Source organism: Tachypleus tridentatus, chromosome 2 (assembly GCF_004210375.1).
Source record: "Tachypleus tridentatus isolate NWPU-2018 chromosome 2, ASM421037v1, whole genome shotgun sequence".
In the NCBI taxonomy this organism is placed as follows: domain Eukaryota; kingdom Metazoa; phylum Arthropoda; class Merostomata; order Xiphosura; family Limulidae; genus Tachypleus; species Tachypleus tridentatus.
In genome coordinates, this window is record NC_134826.1 from 131,451,116 (window position 1) to 131,471,023 (window position 19,908).

The following is a 19,908-nucleotide window of genomic DNA, read 5'->3' on the forward strand; positions in this document are numbered from 1 at the left end:
TACAGAACATAGAAACGAACATGTTAGAGAACGTTTTCATGAAAGATTGAGAACAGATGGTTTTATTTGAACGCGGTTCATTAGTGAACTGTTGTCTAAAATTAAAAAGAAATACTAAAGTAAATATAAACAAACAAATATATTAAAACATTTTGATTTTTTGTGAATTAAGTAGATTTTTCGAAAATACAGAGTAACTTATGAGGTGAAGTTTCAACGATATTTTGACAAACGCTGGCTTTGTTGTTGTCGTCTTTGTTTCAGCGCAAAGCCACACAATGGGATTTTTGTGGTTTGTTTTACTACGGGTAATCACAGATGAAATTGTAACGTTAAAAATCCTTAAAACTACCGCTGACCAACTGAAGGACCCATCGGCTCTGATCACACAGATCTGTGTGAATTTTAATTTCTTTAAAGTTATTTTGGTTGTTTTTCTTTTGTTTATCACGTAAATATATTTTTTTTTTTACAATTGGGAAGAAAAAAACTCTTACTTAGATCAAATTATTATTTCGTTTATGACAATAAACATTTATTATTATGTTTGTTAACAAACATACAGGCCCGGCATGGCCAGGTGGGTTAAGGCGTTCGACTCGTAATCTGAGGTTTGCGGGTTCGAATCCCAGTCACATTAAACATGCTCGTCCTTTCAGCCGTGGAAGTGTTATAATGTGGCGGTCAATCCCACTATTCATTGGTAAAAGAGTAACCTAAGAGTTGGCGGTGGGTGGTGATGACTAGCTAGCTACCTTCCCTCTAGTCTTACACTGCTAAATTAAGGACGGCTAGCGCAGATAGTCCTCGTGTAGCTTTGTGCAAAATTAAAAAATAAACCTACAGTGTTAGAAATTTGGTTTCGATACCCGTCGTAGGCGGACCACAGATAGTCTATTCTGTAGATTTGTACTTAATTACAAGCTAACAAGCCTCATGGGCTTATCGATCTTCGTGAGACCTTATTAGGTCTTTGACCGAAATTATCGTAAAGGTCAAAAGTACTCAAATGACAAAAAATGCATTATAAGTAGTACAGTTTGAAAATAACATTCATTTAGCATTGCTCATTATATAGGTATATATGTGAAGCCACCTTGAATTACACCTTATATTTGTGTGTGTATATGTACTTGTTCTGGTGTATGCAGATGACACTCTAAAATCAGAGGTTAATATCCATTGGTGTTATATATGGACTAATATTTGTTTTTCTTCGGATGGCATTACCCGAAATAAATAAAAACAGTAAAACACAGCAGAAGAAACATATATGTTACTTTTAATAACAGTAGATACCCGTTATTTCTTAAAAAATAGGTGACATAACAGGAATTAATGTTGACATCTTTAATTCGACAGCTATTTCATTACTAACCAAATTTGCTAAGACATCAACCTGCATCGCTTAAAAAAAGAATTTAAACATCTGTAAATAGCCTTTTGTCAGAGTTGTTAATGAGGTGATATTTAAAAGCGGTCGTAACGTTCTAATAACAACCAAACCTATAATAAACACAAACATACTATTTGTAGTTTACCTTGGGAATCGGAAAAACTTAACAGACACTTTCTGTCACACTGAGAAACAAAACTCAATTAAGACATGAAATGTTTAGCTGTTGATACCTCGTGATAATAACATGACACGGAGTAAAAGTAAGCTAATAAATTAAACAAGCATCGTAAAAGGAAAATGAAGGATGCCGTTCTCATAAGAACTGAATAATATAGTGCTTCGAACAACAGCTAAACTCCATTAAACAATAGTTGGCACTTGTCCATCGAATAGAACAAAATACGTTATTGAACTCGATATAGAAAGTGAACAGCTATGCATATTAACCCTGAAGAAGACGTGAAGGCGAAATATTTAAATAAAAATATGTTCTTTTACATTTATCTGGAGTGTTAAGGTAGTTTTTTTTTTCTTAACTTTCATCTATAGTGATTCATTTAATTTTTAAAGCTCTCTTAAACTGTGAAACTACTTTTACGTAAACTTGAAATGTTCACACACACACGTTTGTGTCTGTTTATACACCTATATTATTATTGTAATTAATTCTCAGTTCGACTGAATGTTACACCAACTGTTGTTAGTTCTTCCTAATTGCTATTGTGCCAATCGAATTGTCCGGTAACAGAATCGAAAGATTGCAAAAGTATCATAGAAGATATATATACATTTTTTTTATATACATAAACGTTTTTGAATTTTCTTAATACTCAAATATTTTCTGTGTTGATCACGATATTAGAAAACTTTTTAAACTATGGACTGCACAAAATATGAAACTACATTTATTAAGAACTTTGGTTAGTTATAGATGTTAACTATAATATGAAATATATCGCAAAAAATAACAATAAAACACAGCGCTAAATTTTGAAATCCGTTCTTTTTATTTTAATAAAATAACCTCTTAGTACTTGTTAGATACCCATAGAAACGCACGTGATGTTGTACCAAATTACTGTCTGACTTATTATTACTTGTCATACCAATATGAACTTTTTTTTAGTTATTCGCCGTACTATTATTATGTTCTTAAATTATGATTTATAAGAAATATTAAAGTTTTATACACTTCAAAATTAATATGGTATATTTATGATTTTTTGAATTAATTTATTACATACCTGTTTATTTTTAAAACGTTTTCTAAGTATCGCATTTTCTGTGTACCACAACTCATGAAACCGTGACATTCATGCACTAATGAAATGGTTATAAATATGTGTGTGTGTGTGTATATATGTATGTTTTATTATAGATGTACATGTAAACAAATACATGATTGCGCCAGCAAGACCGTAACAAACCGATGTAAAATTGTACGAAGTATTTTACCACAGTTATCTCGTAAGATCTGTGCACGGTTGAATAATCGTCTGTACACATTTGATAAATATAACCGTAAAATTTCTTATAAGTAATAAACAACTTGAATCTAGTGATAAAATATATATATAATTAGCCGTAACTATTCTTCCACTATTATAATTATTCATTTTACATTCATTGTTGTTCTTGTAACCTAGTTAACAATAGAACCGCGTCGGTATAATATGTTGTTAAATGTCTTGTTTTTATTGTAGTGGTTCTTCAGTGTATCAGAACGGTACTACCAATGGTCATGGACATCACAATAATGATGGTTCTGATACTCAAAACAACAGGTAAGGTCACCATAATTGTGTAATTTAATAATAAATATTATAAACAAGTGATATAACATATTAATACATACTTTGAGAGCAAAGTACATTCTAAACATGTAGACCTTTCTTGGTAAACAATTATTAACTACTACACAGAATATATATTAATCATTTTTTTTATTAGATAAGTTACCTAGGAATCTAAAAATTAAGTCATATAAATTTAAACATTTCAGCTTTTATATAGTTAATTACTTAATAATCTATTTTCTATAAATTTAGACAAAGACATTTTAATTTTTTTTTAAAGAATTGCTTACTAATCAGTTATTTTCTAACGATGTTTTTATTTTTGAAATAGTGGTACAGTAAGGGATCAAAACCAGAAATTACAAAATTCGGGGGCACGTGTTTATGTGTTAACGTTGTTTTAATTTGTGTACTTACAAAATAACTTAATATTTTTTACAGTATAAAACCTTACTCCAAAAGAGTTGAAGTTTGCGAAATTTCTCCATTGGTGACGTATGACGGAGAGGTAACTATTTCTAAAGAAAACTCGACTCTTTAATGTTATAAACAAATTAATTCAGTGGAACAGAATTTGGTTAGATAATCAATTTAATAACTGTCAGTTATTATCTTCATTTAAAATTAATGTCATTAACTCAGCATTATTTTTATAATTACCAAAGACCTGATGAATGGATTATAAAATGTTGAGATTTCAGTATCATACTAATTTTAAGTTGCTCACAGAATAATTTCACCATGTGGTGAGTTAGTGGGGAAAAGAAGTTAATACAGTGGGTTGAGTGTGTTATATTAAACTGATTTTCAATATGCAGCGCTATACTAGGCCCAATGGTTAGTGGATGAGACTGAGACCATATGATTCACGCCAGCTCACCACCACACAAACACATACAAAAGATTTGCATTCTGGAGTCGTGTTTGTATCATAAGAGTGATAGTCAAATGTCTCTATTCCATTACAGAAGCGCATAAGTAGGTTGTGGGTTGCCTTCCCCTTTGTCTATCACTTCAGTATTTTAAATGGTTAGTACAGTTAACCCTCGAGTAGCTATGCACAAAATTTAACAAATAAAGTTAGATGTGTAAATCAGTAAGTCACGTGACAGCTACAGCCGATATAAGTCATATTATTAGAACCACATTTTGACATTGCTTTACATTTCGTAAGTATTCATGTTTTTTTCATGTGAAGACATAATATTCAAGTTACCAGATTTGGATTGTGAAATATTACGTGACCAGCCTATTAAAAAAAAAGTTATAAAACCATTATTTTCATATACTAGACGGTTTATGGAAAACATGCAGGTAGGAGGGGTGTGACTTAGACGTGACAGCTTTATAACGGAGACTTTTGCAGTGAGAACAATTCTGCTGTGCTAATTTCATGATGCACAGTCATCAGACTGCAAAGATGTGTTAATGCTCTCATATGAAATTAATATAATGTACTCAACCTCTTGTATGTTGTACAACGTAGTATTAATACATCGAAAAACAAGAAGTTTTGCATTTTACAGATATTCTAAAACTGTTTGAATAACATTGTATATCTCTCTCTCTTTCTTTAATTTGTTTTACACCCACATTAATAATGAAAGAATTTTGGAATTAGTGTAATTGTGATTTAGCAAACTTTATGTGGTAATTGTTTTGGAATGCTAAAAATAACACCTATCCAACAATTAAACTTGAAATGTTTCTTTTATTTGTTTTATATTGCATATCGTAATATAAGGTTACCTTGAAATAGATGGCATATCAACCTTTTTTTATTGTTATTTATGATTTCTGTTTATAAGTTCTTTTCACTCAGGAATAATATAATATTTATAATCGTGCAGTTGTTAGTTCTAAGAAATAATTCTTTAATGGTATAGTCTCATTGTTCTGATTTTGAAATTAATCATAAATGATATGTTTTGGTGTTTTTTAAGAACTCAACTTTTCAAAAATTGTACTAAAGAAAAGAGCAGAACATTATTATTTATTATAAGTATGTATTAATGAGTTAATAACTAAAATTAGTCTCCGTGTGTAAAAACACGAATTGTAAGAGCATTTGCTACACCTGCACATGAAACAACCATATTAAACAAACACATCTTAAAGCATGTGATGACACAATAGTATATGACCGATAAAAATGTCAAGCACATAAGTTTTGGTTATTTCAGTAAGTAGAATGTTTCATAGCATTTCAAATATATCTTCACCAGGCTGGCTGGAATACAATACACCATTAATATATTCTGAGTCGGAACTGTTACCAGTAACAAGTCAATATCTCATGATATTTCTGATGACTAACTTATAAAATATAAAACACTTTAGTCTTTTATATCATGAAGTATACAACAGTTCCATTTAATGCTTATTGTAAACCACTGAAGATGTATTTAACTTCTAGTAAAGGCTTGTTAGTCTTACTAACTGGAACAGCAACATAATTACTCTCAGTATAAGCAGTTTTGTTGCTTACAAAACAAAAGCAACAAAACTGTTTAATGATGATGAAAAATGTCTTAATTGGTTAAGTATTAAAACTTTATAAACTTATGACATGATGAAACATCATGATGCATTATTATTGTTTATGCATATTGCTACTTCGGATATTTATTTCATTCAAAACCGTGCCTTCAAGTGCTAAAAAAAATCCAATTGCATCTAATTTTAATTCCAAATGATGTTTATTCATTAAAAACTTTTCAGGGTCTTGAAGAATTAGTGAAAGGTAAGACTTTTGTCCCCCCTGTGATTCTGGATTTTCCACATGAGCACAACTTTCATCAGAATGGTCCTACTAATATCAGGAGTGACTAAGAGCATGGACTTCCTAAAGTATACAACAATGCATTTTTTAAATAAAAGTACCTTTCTTTTAAAGTGGAAAAAAAATGTAAATTATCAGTATTTTTTATTAAGAAATTTAGATTTATAAAAAAAATTACCATTTTTCTTTTACCAATATATTTTTTTAAATTGATAAATGTACAAAATAAATAATATGCCTCTAGTGATTTTAAGTATTACTGTGTGATAAAATGTGGATTTTCTGGGAAACTGATCCTATTCATTTTAAAGCTTCTGTGTTTAAATTCTTTCTACTAATGGTAAATTGGAAATACATTTAAAAATGTAAAATATTTTAATGTGCAGCCATATGCCTAAATCCATTTGTAACATTTTTAATATATATCTATAATATATATGATTGTGTGTGTGTTTGTATATACACAAACACTTGTACACGTTTTAAGTTATTGGGAAGAAAACAGCACCTTTACTAAAAATAATTTGGTTTTTTAGAAGCAACGATATTTTCTTGAATCTGTGATTTAATTGTTGCTTCAATAAATGTAAATAGTAATCCAGGAAAACCTCATCTTGTTCTTGGATACAAGTTTTAACTGTATTTCTTTTTAAAACACACTAGAAAAGAAACTGCTTGTTTACTGACTTACTGAGAAATAGGGAAAACTTAATATTTGTTATATGTATGTATATCGGGAAAAATGTAACTTGATCAATTTACATTTCCAGTACAAAACAGTTCAGATACACCAGATGTATGTGTGAGCCCCAGGAGATTTTTTAAACATTCATAATACTGTTTTACTTTGAAAACATAATTAAACTTATGTATTTACACTTCAATGCATTTAAGCAAATTTGGTGTTAAATCTATTGCACCAAAATCTCATAACCAGATTAAATACTTAGGCTTTCTATTTTTCAAATGTATAAAATTTTTATACACAATTTACTAGATGTTTACATTTTAACATGGAAAGAAACTTACATAAGAAACTACGAAAAATAAGACAAACAAAAGAACCAGTGAAGAAACAAAACTCCTCAGGTTATATTGAAAGTAATAATTTCTATTTAAAAAGCAGTTAACTGTCTTAATATTTGTCCTTTATTTTTACATATTAAAATAACGTCAGTGAGTATTTAAGCCAAATATACCCATGTTATTTTTCAATATTTATGTACTGGATTTAAAAAAAATTGTTATCTATGCAAGAGTATTTCTAAGTGCACTTGATGGTGTTGTGATAAAGTTGAAATTTTTGTTCTACATAAACTAAAAATGTGTGTACAAAATTTTTAGTTTAGTGATACTATTTCTCACTAATTTTTCTTTTCAAAAAGTTCATCAGTGGTTTTAGATTACTATCAACAGAAAAACAAAATTATGTTCATAAGGAAAACAAGAAGGCTGTTACAGGTTTAATATGGTGTAGGATATTGGTTTAATATTTTATAGTATTACTTAAAAACTTTTGTTAAAATTTACAGAAACATTCCAAATTCTCAGCAGAACATAGTACTAGCATCTCCATTTAAAGCTTATATTTTATGTATGAGAAATTATTAATTTTTCCATTCAAAAAAATTTGTATTTAATTAAAAGTACAAAATGGGTTTTCCAAATGATTTTAAATTGAATGTAAGCATGTTTATAAAATCTAATGTATAATGCACAGTTTTTCTCAAATTTTTTTCTTTGTGGTTTATGCATGGTGACAGTAAGATACTTTCAAGCAAACTTCTGCATTGTATATTTTGAACCATTCTTTGGGAAGTAAGAATTTTTTCGAGTCCTACTCGCATGTTTGAAAAGCCAATAAAACATTTGAAGAATACTTTGCTGTATTTTGATTGAAATTTTAGAAATTTTGCAAACAAATTATTAATATTCCAATTATATATCCAGTGTAATTAAATAAAACTTAGCTTTAAGTTTGTTTTTCATTAAGATATGGTCTTTACCCAGAATGTTTCCTGTGCTATATACGTCTATATGATAACAGCTTCCTGTTGATAATATTATGCAAAATACAATTTTCTTTCTTAGTTGTTTACTAAATATCTTACACAAGCCATTTTTAGAAGATATTTAGTAAATGTATACGTCTATATGATAACAGCTTCCTGTTGATAATATTATGTAAAATACAATTTTCTTTCTTAGTTGTTTACTAAATATCTTACACTAGCCATTTTTACAAGATAATAGTTTTAAATTGGTGCTAACCCTAAATATACATGCATTCTAAAATTGTTATAACTGATTACAATTCTACCTTAAACAAAGATCTGCTTTTTGAGATATAGTTCAACTTGTTTTCTTATTAAAATACCTTCCAGTGTATTTTTCCTCCAGAAATATTTATATAAATTATGTTACTAGGAAAATATGCTTAAGACAGTTTTATTGGAAATTACCTTGCAGTCAATGTTGCCCCTTAAAATGTAATCTTCAAGCTATATTTTCTCAAGGAATGTATTACGATTCTAGTTTTACTGAAAAACACCTTTTAGTGTTATTCTTTGAAATAACATTCAACCATCAGGTGACTCCATCCAGTCAGTACTGTGTCAAGATTCACTTAGAGTTACTTTCAGTAAAGGTATTTTAGTCACATTTTCGAGCTTCTTAAAATAAAGCTCACAGACACAAATGTTTCATGTATAATGACTTTATACTAAGGGTTATTTTTTGTGTGTTATACACAGTTTATACTTGGAATAGTTACCTGACTTACATGTTACAGTACACATTTGTTTATTATATATACATTAAACTCAGGGTGGTTACTTAAAGATGAAGTTTATAGTAAGAGTTATTTTTTGTGTATTATACGTAGTTTACACTTAGATTAGTTACCTGACATACATTTTACAGTACACATTTGTTTATTATGTATACATTAAACTCGTGGTGGTTACTTAAAGATAAAGTTTATAGTAAGAGTTATTTTTTGTGACATGTAGTTTATGCCCAGGGTGGTTACTTAAGATAAAGTTTACAGCAAAGTTGTTTATTTATGACATATAGTTTACAACATGATTGCTTCTTATTTGTTACATGTAATTTAAACTCAGGGTGTTGACTTGAGATATAGTTTACAAACCCAATTGTTTGTTCACTAAATTTTAATTTCAGTACTACATTTCTGTCATACTTTTGGCAAATATTATTTCTTGAGATCTAATTGTTGATAAAAGTTCTTTCAATACCAACAGTTTTATTTCTTTACAGTTTACAGTAATTGTTTGATCCACAGATATTTACTTCAGCCTATTATCCATAAGAAATTTCAAACCACAGTTATGTGTTATAGCTGGAGAAGAAAGAAAAACAAATATTTGGACCTAAGAAAAAACTTGCTAAGAATTAGAATTACAAAAAAAAACCAATAAACTAGAAACAACAAACATGCTTCTCAATAAATATTAGTCTTCCTAAATAACAAGTCTAACTAAAAATAGAACAGACAATTATGGTCTCAAAAACGTAAGAAATATGCCTTTAAAAAATTACAGAAATTAATGTTTATTTGAAATACACAATTATTCTCCTAACGTTTTACAAGAATGTATGTACACAGTGGTGTTCAGTTTGTTATTCTATTTATAGTTCTCAGTCTGCAGAAAACAGGTAAGCACATTAAGGATAGATGCATCCCTTCCATTATCTCAACCATCCCAATTCTCTTTAGAAAGTTATCAATTTTTAAAACCTATTGTGCATTTAAGATAAAACAGTAATGGCCTGTCTATTTACTGGTTCGAGTCAAAACCAGTTTCTATGAGATATGAAAGTGTAAACTAATTAACTTGTAGAACACCATGAAAATAATTATGACTTATACATTTAGCCCCTCCAGAACTTATCTTGACTAAACTGGTTGTAACAAGCCATAATCCTACAACAAGACAAATGAGCATCATGCTTTTACATTGTAAAGACCATTCAAGTTAAATCTGGTTACCTCTGAATCCACCATACTTTTATCTCACCAAAGATCTATCATATCTAAACTGGTTGGTTATTATTCTTAGCTATCTGTAACACAACCAGAAGTATCAATGATATTTCTATTTCACCACAGGTTTTTGATATTAAAACTTGTTACTACAGGTCATTTTCTCAAACTACCTCTAAAAAACATATAACGTTTAAAATAATGCTACTTGACTGACATTCTCTTAAAACTCTGATTTCTTAAGGAACCAACACAAGAAGTGTTATAAAACCATTACTGGTAGTCATAATACTTTAAAGGTCACTACAGGTGAAATAATTAACACAATTCCACATTTATCATTACCTCATAATGAACAGTCTTTCTGACATACAAACACTTGTGAAAAGTTCATACTATCTAGTTATTAATGTAAGTTAACAATAAAGGTTACAAAAAGAAAAACACACATAATGGAATTATTATTTGTAGAATTCTGTGTTGTTTTATTTACACACAGTAATTACTATTATTATTTTTTCAATCATGTTTTCTTTATTCATAATGTAACACAGGTACAAAGAAATAGGATTTGTTTGATGTCTCCACTACATTCACCATGAAGCTCAAAACTATGTTTTAGTGCTAGAAGCCTTCTGCTTAGCCACTAGGTGTTATTAATTGGGTTTCCTTGTATCAATGAGTTTAACTGAAAAAACATATTTTACAAAATGTGATAACTACATGACCTACCATAAAAAATTCCCAAGGTACATTTTAATTTACCAATAAGTACTCCACATAAAAAATAAAAAGATTGCATATTTTTTAATACACATAAAAATTGGTCTTTCTTTTTAACAAGTTAACATACAAGAATGTTTCTTATAGTTATATTGGCTTCCAAAACTTCACTTTAAATGTTTATCTTTAGTATAATCCATAACAAATGAATAAAACTGTGCAGTTAAAGGAGTTCTTAACAGGAATGCTAACATTACTAATAATTGGCTATTTCTGATGAAGTGGAATAAATCCTTTATCTTACAAACACCAAGAACATATTTTTACAGAAAAATAAATGCATTTGAATCAATTTTTGTCTTCAAATCAAAAGTTCACATATAAGATTTCTTTTTAACAAACAGAATCAAGTTCTTGTGGCAAAAAATGAACTTGAAGTACTACACAATTTGAAAATATAGAGAAATGGCTAAAATCACTGCAAGGAAAAAAAAAAAAAAGGACGTACAGAGACATTTCAGTTAAATTACAGTTACCATTCCTTAATAAACAAATATAAATTGGCTAAAACTGCAACCATGTACTTCTTTTTCCCTCACAGTGATTTTAATTGTTTTTTTTTTTTTTCCTTTATATCAGATTTTGTAAAATCATATTTTACTATACTTCTATGTAGTATAAATAATAGAAAAAAATGTGCTCTGTTGGTCCACAAGTAATTATCATCACATATGCTTTATATAAAGCATCAATAACACAAAGTTTCTTGTAAGTTCAGGTGCTTCTCCAGTCTCAATAGTAGAGTATTATTTGTTTTCCATTGTAAAAACAAGAGGAAGTGATCAAACATCAAGGAGTTAATTCTTTTTTTATACTTAGTGACCACTCAAATAGGTTTATGTTCATATATAATTCACAATGTAAATATTAGAATACAAGAAGAATTAGAAAATGTGATTTGAGTCAAGATCTGATGCACCCATTAAAAATTAACACATTTACATACAAACAAAAACAGCACACAAACAAAGAACTAGACATTTTACAAAAGCTAGCCATTTATATCACATTTTTACAGTTTGAGAAAGTATACATAAATAAATAATAATTTGAAACAAAAGCACTTTTATAGTATTTTGATAACTTCCCAAAATATCCTTAAAATGCTACAAAATCTTAATAAAAATACTACAACATAACATTTTACTTATATACAAGCAGAAATAATAGACGAACATCACTGATAACACTACGTAACAAAATTTTTACTTTTTCTTGTTCCTGGACAGAAAGTGTTTCCCAATTGCTTATGCCTAAAGTAAATGGAAAAGACCTACTTTTCTCTTCAAACTTTGTTTTTGTAACCTGGGAGCGTATAACGGAAACATGATGGGAGACTATATTTTGGGGCTGATACATGAAAGTGATTCACATTAAATTCGCAAATCTTGAAAAACTACTCACTTCTAAACATGTTTGTTCATTTTTATATAACTTTAGTATAAATATATGTAAACGTTGATTCATATGTTGTTTTATTCAGACTTTATGTAAATGAAAATGTGCAAATTTGCCCATTTTTACAAAGAAAATAAGTTAATTTCTAAATTTCATTATCCAGGTCACAAAAGCAAAGTTTGAAGGGAATAATGGCCACTTTCTGTACTTTTACAACATAAGAAATTAAGAAATAACACACACTATCCAGGAACAAAATCTGTGTTACATAGTGTAATATTTTTTCTAATATTTATGTGCTTGTTCTTTGACAACGTATGTCTTAAATATATATTTCAAACCTTTCAAAAGAACAAAAAACCTGCTGATGTTTATTAAATATTTTGTTAAAATTCTGGTTTAACCATCATAAAAATGTAAAAATTAGAGCATGAACCAGATGTGTTATTTATTTTTAAGGCAAGAACTTTCTTTATACACAGTAGTACTTCATAACTTGTAATAATAAATCATTCCAAAGACATACAAAGAAACAACACCATAATCTTATATTATTTAATAATAATGGAAAACAGAAATAAAATGTAAATTTCAGTTCAATTTTGCTTTCACTTTAAAATACATTATTTCTGTAATAGTTCCTATCTATCTTAAAAAATGTCTTTTAAACTATAATTATTTTGCCCTCTTTGTCGCTCACAACACTTGGCAGCATGTGTTTCTTTTTACATACTATGCATTTTTGTTACTTATTATTAAAATATTACTGGGTATATTATTAAAAACATACAAGAAACATTAAGAGCACATGGCAAGAAAATGTTCATTTTAAGTTTTTTTTTGCTAGTGGATTCCTACATGTAGGTGTTATTATCAAGTTAAATAACAAAGTGACGATTATAAATCCTAGTTCATAAAAACCATTACGCTTGTTTAGTTTCTAATGGTTGAATTTTTCAAAAGCTAATGTAATTCAGTGCATTTTGACTTTTCACAAATCTACAGTACATGTTATTCTTAGTACTAATGGTTTCTATATTTATCATATTACATCTAATAAAATTCTGTCTTGATTATAATACAAAAACTAATGCTAATTATAGTTTTATGTACTTAAAAAGAATGTAGTGAAAAAACTTGTGCTTTTACAACCAACTTCATTAATTTTTGAACAAGAAAAAAATGATTGCTACAAACAACCATGGATAAATATGAAATGTTTCTCTCAAACTATGAATCACATGCAGTGCACTGATGTTATGTTTGGTTATATGCAATGGTTAGTACTTATCAATGTGTGACGACTAGATTAAACTGCCATTGGGAAAGAAAAAAAATATCAAAATAAAAATTCTAATTATAACCTGTTAAAACCACAAGTCCATTTTAAATAGAATACATAAAATTGTCACACTGTTCTGTTCACAATCAGAAAAACAATGCAAAAACAATACAGTTTATCACACAAAAACAAGTCATGCCATACCTTACAAGATGTATTGGTGTATTCAGTACACCCATGCAATACAGAGCATGTGTTACATAAATATACGAGGCATATCATATAAAACTGTTTAACCTAACTATAACACATAGCCTCAAGAAACTGACAATAACTAAAACTGCTTAAATATTCATATGCAAAATGTAAAGATGTTACTGCAATTTCCATTCTTCATTCTAATATTTCAAAGATTTAAATGACTAGTAAATATACATGAGAAGCCTACTTTGTTTTTGGATGTAAAATAATTCAAAACACTGAGCATTTATGGCATAAAAACAAACTTCTTAATTTTCACTCTTAACATGAAGCTGCTATAACACACACACAGACAGTGATTTGATTTGTACCACTCAACTGTAGCAAGTTCTATCAGTGTGACTTATAGATCCATATATGAAGAATACTGTAAGAAAGTTCACACAGACATGTGCATATCAGCAAAGTTAAAAAAGTTTTCTATCTGTTGTGATGCAGCATCAGGACATGTGCTAACATAAATCAAACCCGTTAAGCCAGTCTCAGTAGTAATGGCTTTTGCTGTATCCTGGCAGGTTGTGATGGAATCGTCACCATTGTATTCCAAAGCAATGACATGACCTAGAGTGAATTAAAATTAGTATTCTAAGCAAACTATGTACATGTTAATATTAAAGCTCAACTAAATCTCTCTGAATGCTGGCATCATTGAGTAAAATATCCAATTAGTGCTTCACTAAATCATTCGATATTAAATTTTTTGTAATATGTGAAGCAAGTTGAATCAACTGGCCTCATAACTACAATTGCACCTGCTATAGTTTCCATACTATACCTTTTAATATACATTATGTATGTTCAAAACATGTGGCAGATGTTTTGTAAGCATTACATATCTTTTGTGTAGAAGAAAATTTGATTTTTAATTAAGTATTTTTACTAAAGTTTTGTCTGTAAATATATACAGTATTTCTAAATACTAGCCCAAGTGCTAAATGACTTCCACATTAAAATTAAGATTACTTTTCTTAATTTCAAAACTCTTACATTTTATTTGCTTCATCTCTCAACCTCCTTAACCCTACTGACACAGGCCAACCTACAGTCATATGTCAAAGGCCATTGTATTGCATTTGCAGACCCACATTCAAAACTTTATGAATGCATGTCAGTAAGTTTGGTAACAAATTATAAATTATAATTCATAGTTTAGTATTATACATTAGCTAATTTCTTAACTCGTAAGTCAATATTAAAAAAACAAAATCTAAATATTGATTTTTGTGTGTCATGTGGTATGTTTAGTGCAGCATTGGTTCAAGCTAAATGTTTGTTACGTCCAAATACAAAGTCTGTAGCTTTTTACAAATTAGATACTCAAATTACCAATAGAATATAAGAACCTACAATCTTTTCTATTTTCTGAGACATTAATATATTCATTGAATCAACCAAGGTAGCTCTGCCCATCTCTTCCAGTTTTGAAAATACTTGCTTATGTAAACCTACTTTGCCTAATGACATGTGTATAACTAATTTAAAGCTCAGAATGTCCTCTTAGTGGTTTTCTCAGCCTCTGGAAAGTATTTGCATAGTGAACAATTTTTGTTTCCATGCTAGAATCCACACAATAAGCTAAGATAATAGTGAGCTCTAAAAATCATATTTTTGCAGACCCAACTACATTTTAGTTACAATATTTGATAAATTATAGTGAAATTCTTTGGTAAAAATATTACTTAAAAAGTCTCAAACTTAACAAAAGAAAAAAATCTGATATTTTACACAAAAAATCCTTGTAATGTTTACTGATGACCTGCAAAAGTTTGTGCAGATAACCTTACCATACTAAAAGTTACAGCATGAAAACTATAACAAGCACAAAATGGTTACGAGATCAGTCCGTTGGACCAAGTCCATTGTGAAACAGTTAATAAATTTAGATTTTTTTTTTCAGTAAAATATAATATTTCATCTGTTATCTTACTATCATTACCTTATAACAAGGTTGGTCAATTTGACTGACCACATAACCATCTAAAAAGTCCATATAAATCCAAATTACCCTTTTGTCTTTTCAAAATTACTTCATATTGTAATAAAAAAACTCCATTTATTCTAAATAGCTTTAAATTCATAACAATGTACATTTATTTATAGTTAAATTTTATTGTATTATTGCCTTCTGAACCCTGTATAACTACTACCACACCATTATAAGTTGTAAATCACTTGCTGATCGTGCAGTATACATTACTCTAACTACTCCCAAGTGTATTTTGTAAAAGTGTCTATTATTATTATTTATTTTACCTTATTTGACCTTAATATGTTTCTTATTTTACATTTTAGTTATTTTAATAATAATAAATAAAGAATAAACATGAGAAACGAGAAAAAAAAGTACTTAACTGGTTCTTTGTTTTTACTGTTGTCTATTAATTACACTTAACCCTACTATTTTACACCAATGGTATCACTTCACTGCACTAAATAATTTTTTAAAATTGATGCATCATAGGACACAGAATAGTAATGTACAAAAAGCAGACAATGTCCCTCAGTACCACAATATTTTTCGGCTTTATAACTATGCGACATAAGGCATTAAAACTTCATCTAAGCTCACTGATGGGATTCCCATTGAACTCAAGCTTCAATTGAAAGTGAAACTGACAATTCTTTTCATACAAATCAACATAATATAATATTCCTTTGTAGATGAAAATGTTGGGCTTTTTATTTATTATAAATAATATAGTGTTAAACTTCAGAGAGAACTAATAGAAATTCCTGAAAGATGGGTGTGTCTGGAGGGGTCTTATTCTCTATTTCATGGATCTATAAACAAATAAGATTGAAGGTTATAAAAATTATGCATTGCCTGAATGATGATGATATTATAATTTATAATAATAATATTATAATGAGTAATTTTTGTTAAATTTCGTACTTCTCTGTGGGGTGGTAAATAAATGAGAGAAAAAGAGATGCCTGGAGGACAAACGTCTCAATTCTTACACTTAGGGAAATTCTTGATTTGTTTTTATATTGCCTTATAAAATAAAATAAAAAAACTTAAAATGTATATACTTTTAAAATATGGTTTATTAATTACGTTTTATGCTATATTTACTGATATACCAGCAAAAAAAAAGTGTAATTAAATGTTGAACGTATCTCACTAAATCATTGTGACAAATTCAGTAAAAATATCCACAAAAGAAGGTTAATACCTATTCTAAATGTTGACAACACTGAATAAAATACAGAAGTTAATTTCTTGATTACAACAACACAAATTAGTGTGAAATGTCATACTTATTAGTTAAAAGGTCTTACAAGTGAAGGAATATAGGGACAGCACAACTAGGTTTCACTTATTATCTTTATAAATTACAATAATATTTATTAGGAAGTTTATTTTCATACACAAACAACATTTCTGACCCTCTCTCACTCTCTTTTGTTTTGTTGTTGTTGTTGTTTTGTTTTTTTTTGTTTTATTATTATTATTATTATTATTATTATTATTATTATTAAAGCAACCTATTGAACACTACCAACATATCTTCAGGAAAATGAAGGGTATTAGAAACACAACAAAATGTAACTTAAGCTTCTATGCAATGTAATACTGTGATAAAATTTTCATTCTAAATGGGATGATACATATAATGCACCAACATTTTATGGGTTACATCAAGAAGAAAGGAATTAATATTTTACTACTTCTAAAAATAACCACACCCAACATTTTTTTAATTAAAATCTTACCTCTGCAAATAATGCTGTTATAAGAACTGGAACCAAAAATTCTCTCAGCATCATTATTCTCAAGCTGGACTTCTTTAGTTCTTACCAAAACATTCTACACAGTGATAAGTTTAGCAGATGTTGTTACGTTTATCTCGGCAAAGTATTCTATGATTATATCAATCTCTCAATTCATAAACACCATGAAATATATAAAAACATATGTACACATGTAGACTACCAATTATATGAAATGTATTGAAACACACAGTTGATAGAACTAGTTTAAAAGTTATAGTTTAGTTTGGTCTGAAATTTGTGCAAAGGTACATGAGGGTTATCTGTACTAGTCATTCCTGATTTAGCAGTGAAAAACTATAGGGAAGGAAACTGTTCATAACCACCCACTGCCAATTCTTGAGCTACTCTTTTACCAATGAATAGTGGGATTGATCATCTCTGGCTGAAAGGGCAAGCATGTTTGGTGAGGTGTGAATTTGAACCCACAACCCTCAGATTGCAAGTCAAGCATCCTAACCACCTGGCCATGTCAGACCATAACGCTATAAGGTATGAATTAATTGAATAACATCACCAATAACTCAAATTACAAGTGTGAGCTCAGTGTAATAGAAATATAGTCATAAAACAAATATGATAAATAAAATTCACCTTGACCTTTTCATTAAGTCAATAAACTCTAGTGTTCTAGAAGGTTACAGATTCTTTAAAATTTATACACAATATCACATATCCCTGTGTGATTACTACAAATATTTAATCTGCAGGTTTCATTACTGTCACTGACTCACCTTGTATTCTATACCACTGACTTATACATGGTTACAAGTAAATAACTTATCCCTTAGTGTTGACAAGCCACTTATCTTTCACTGCTTTCAAATTGCAAAAATATCTAAACATTACCAAGATGGACTCAAGTTTACAAACACAAAAATAAATACCTTTCTTGAACATTTACATTAACATTCTACAGCACACCAAAAGTAAAACTGTATTAAATTTACATGAACTAAATGTAAGTTTCAAAGAATTTAATAAAATGTTACATACTAACAAGATAAATAAAAAAAATTATAATTTACCTTTTTTGAGCAAGTTTTCTTTTCCTTGTAAATCTAACATGTGCGCTTTTTTGTGCAGTTTTATATGTGTACAGCTTTAAGAATCAATAGGTTTCGATGCTGTTTGAACTGAAAGTTACTGTGCCTACTTCATTCATAAATAGCTTTTCTTGACTTATACTGCACTCTACATGTACAAATGTTCTTGTGTCAGCTTGCCTTGATATTTCCACCTACCTATCCTCACACATATTCACATGAGACATCTACATGCTGTCATGTAAATAATTATACAGAAACCATCTGCCAATAGAAGTGCAACACAACTCCTATCATCACTAGTGACCTCTCTTCCTTGCAGTTTATAACTGCTTCAAGATTGGGTAGTACATATAAATTTGATACTTGAAGTGGGGAGGACAGGTGGGAAATGTAAGAAGAGGTATCTTGCAGAACTATATTTTTAGTTCAGAAAAACGTTAATTTCCTGTACATACTTTACACCTAGTTTGTTGGAGGGTCCAATGAGAAGATGATTCCTCTTTAGAAAGCACCCAAAGGAAGATCATTGGGAGTGCAAATAAATGGAAAGCAACACCTACAGAGGAGACTGCATCACTTCTGAGCAAGTTATACTTCCTGCCCAAGAGAAATGATCACAATAATGGTAATAAACAATGGAAGAACCTCTACAATTTAAACATTTGTGCATATGCCACATATTCATTACCATTCCAACTGGGAACTAATATATGGTGGACAGCAAAATGGGGTGCATCTCCTGTCCATTACTGGGTGGTATTTGTTAGTGGTGGGAGTAGCAGAAAGAAGGATGCCTCAGCCAGAGGGGCAAACTGCATGTTGGCAGAATGCATCATTCAACACCTGATTGAATCTGGAATTGTACACCAGGTCTGCAACAGAATGAGCCTCAATGTAATCTAAACCAGCAGAACACCATCACCTCACTCTCAACTGGTTTGAGAGTGAGCACATACAGGAGGAAGTCTCTACAGTCCACCATTCCAGTGACTGATAAGCAGCAAGAACTCTCATACTTCACATGAAGAAGGTAAAAAATAGTGCACTGGCAAGTCCTAAGGGATGCTGCATCAGAGACGATGCAATGAGAGATCAAAATACCTTATTTTGAGAAGCAGACTGATCCTGTGACCTATAATACATGGATCACTTGGGATGGGTAGTAATACCTGTATGCTTTACTCATTTGAGTCCATGACTATATCATCCAAGATGAACATATTCATTAAGGAGTAGTCCACAAACTGGCACTAATAATGCCCTTCAAAGGATGACAGAAATGAGTAGCCAGGGGTATGGCATGGTGACAAATTTGATGGGAAGATACACAGAAAAGATAAAAATCGTCAGAAGACAGGGAAGAATAAGACAGGTAAAT

General features: G+C 29.5%; 2 protein-coding genes across 5 annotated transcripts in view; one reads left to right on the forward strand and one right to left on the reverse strand.

Moving 5' to 3' along the window:
• LOC143245117 (UDP-N-acetylhexosamine pyrophosphorylase-like) overlaps positions 1-7,856 on the forward strand; it is a 45,716-nt gene extending 37,860 nt beyond the window's left edge. For all 3 annotated transcript variants that reach the window (XM_076491014.1, XM_076491016.1, XM_076491015.1), the window contains 3 exons: positions 3,103-3,183; positions 3,637-3,703; positions 5,917-7,856. In XM_076491014.1, the coding sequence (XP_076347129.1) occupies positions 3,103-3,183; positions 3,637-3,703; positions 5,917-6,027 (259 nt within the window). In that variant the 3' untranslated portion in view covers positions 6,028-7,856. The remainder of the gene's footprint in view (positions 1-3,102; positions 3,184-3,636; positions 3,704-5,916) is intronic.
• A 2,641-nt stretch (positions 7,857-10,497) lies between these two features.
• Positions 10,498-19,908, reverse strand: part of LOC143245118 (protein XRP2-like) — a 45,217-nt gene continuing 35,806 nt past the window's right edge. For both annotated transcript variants that reach the window (XM_076491017.1, XM_076491018.1), the window contains exons 9-10: positions 17,425-17,518; positions 10,498-14,268 (exon numbers count right to left, since the gene is read on the reverse strand). In XM_076491017.1, the coding sequence (XP_076347132.1) occupies positions 14,087-14,268; positions 17,425-17,518 (276 nt within the window). In that variant the 3' untranslated portion in view covers positions 10,498-14,086. The remainder of the gene's footprint in view (positions 14,269-17,424; positions 17,519-19,908) is intronic.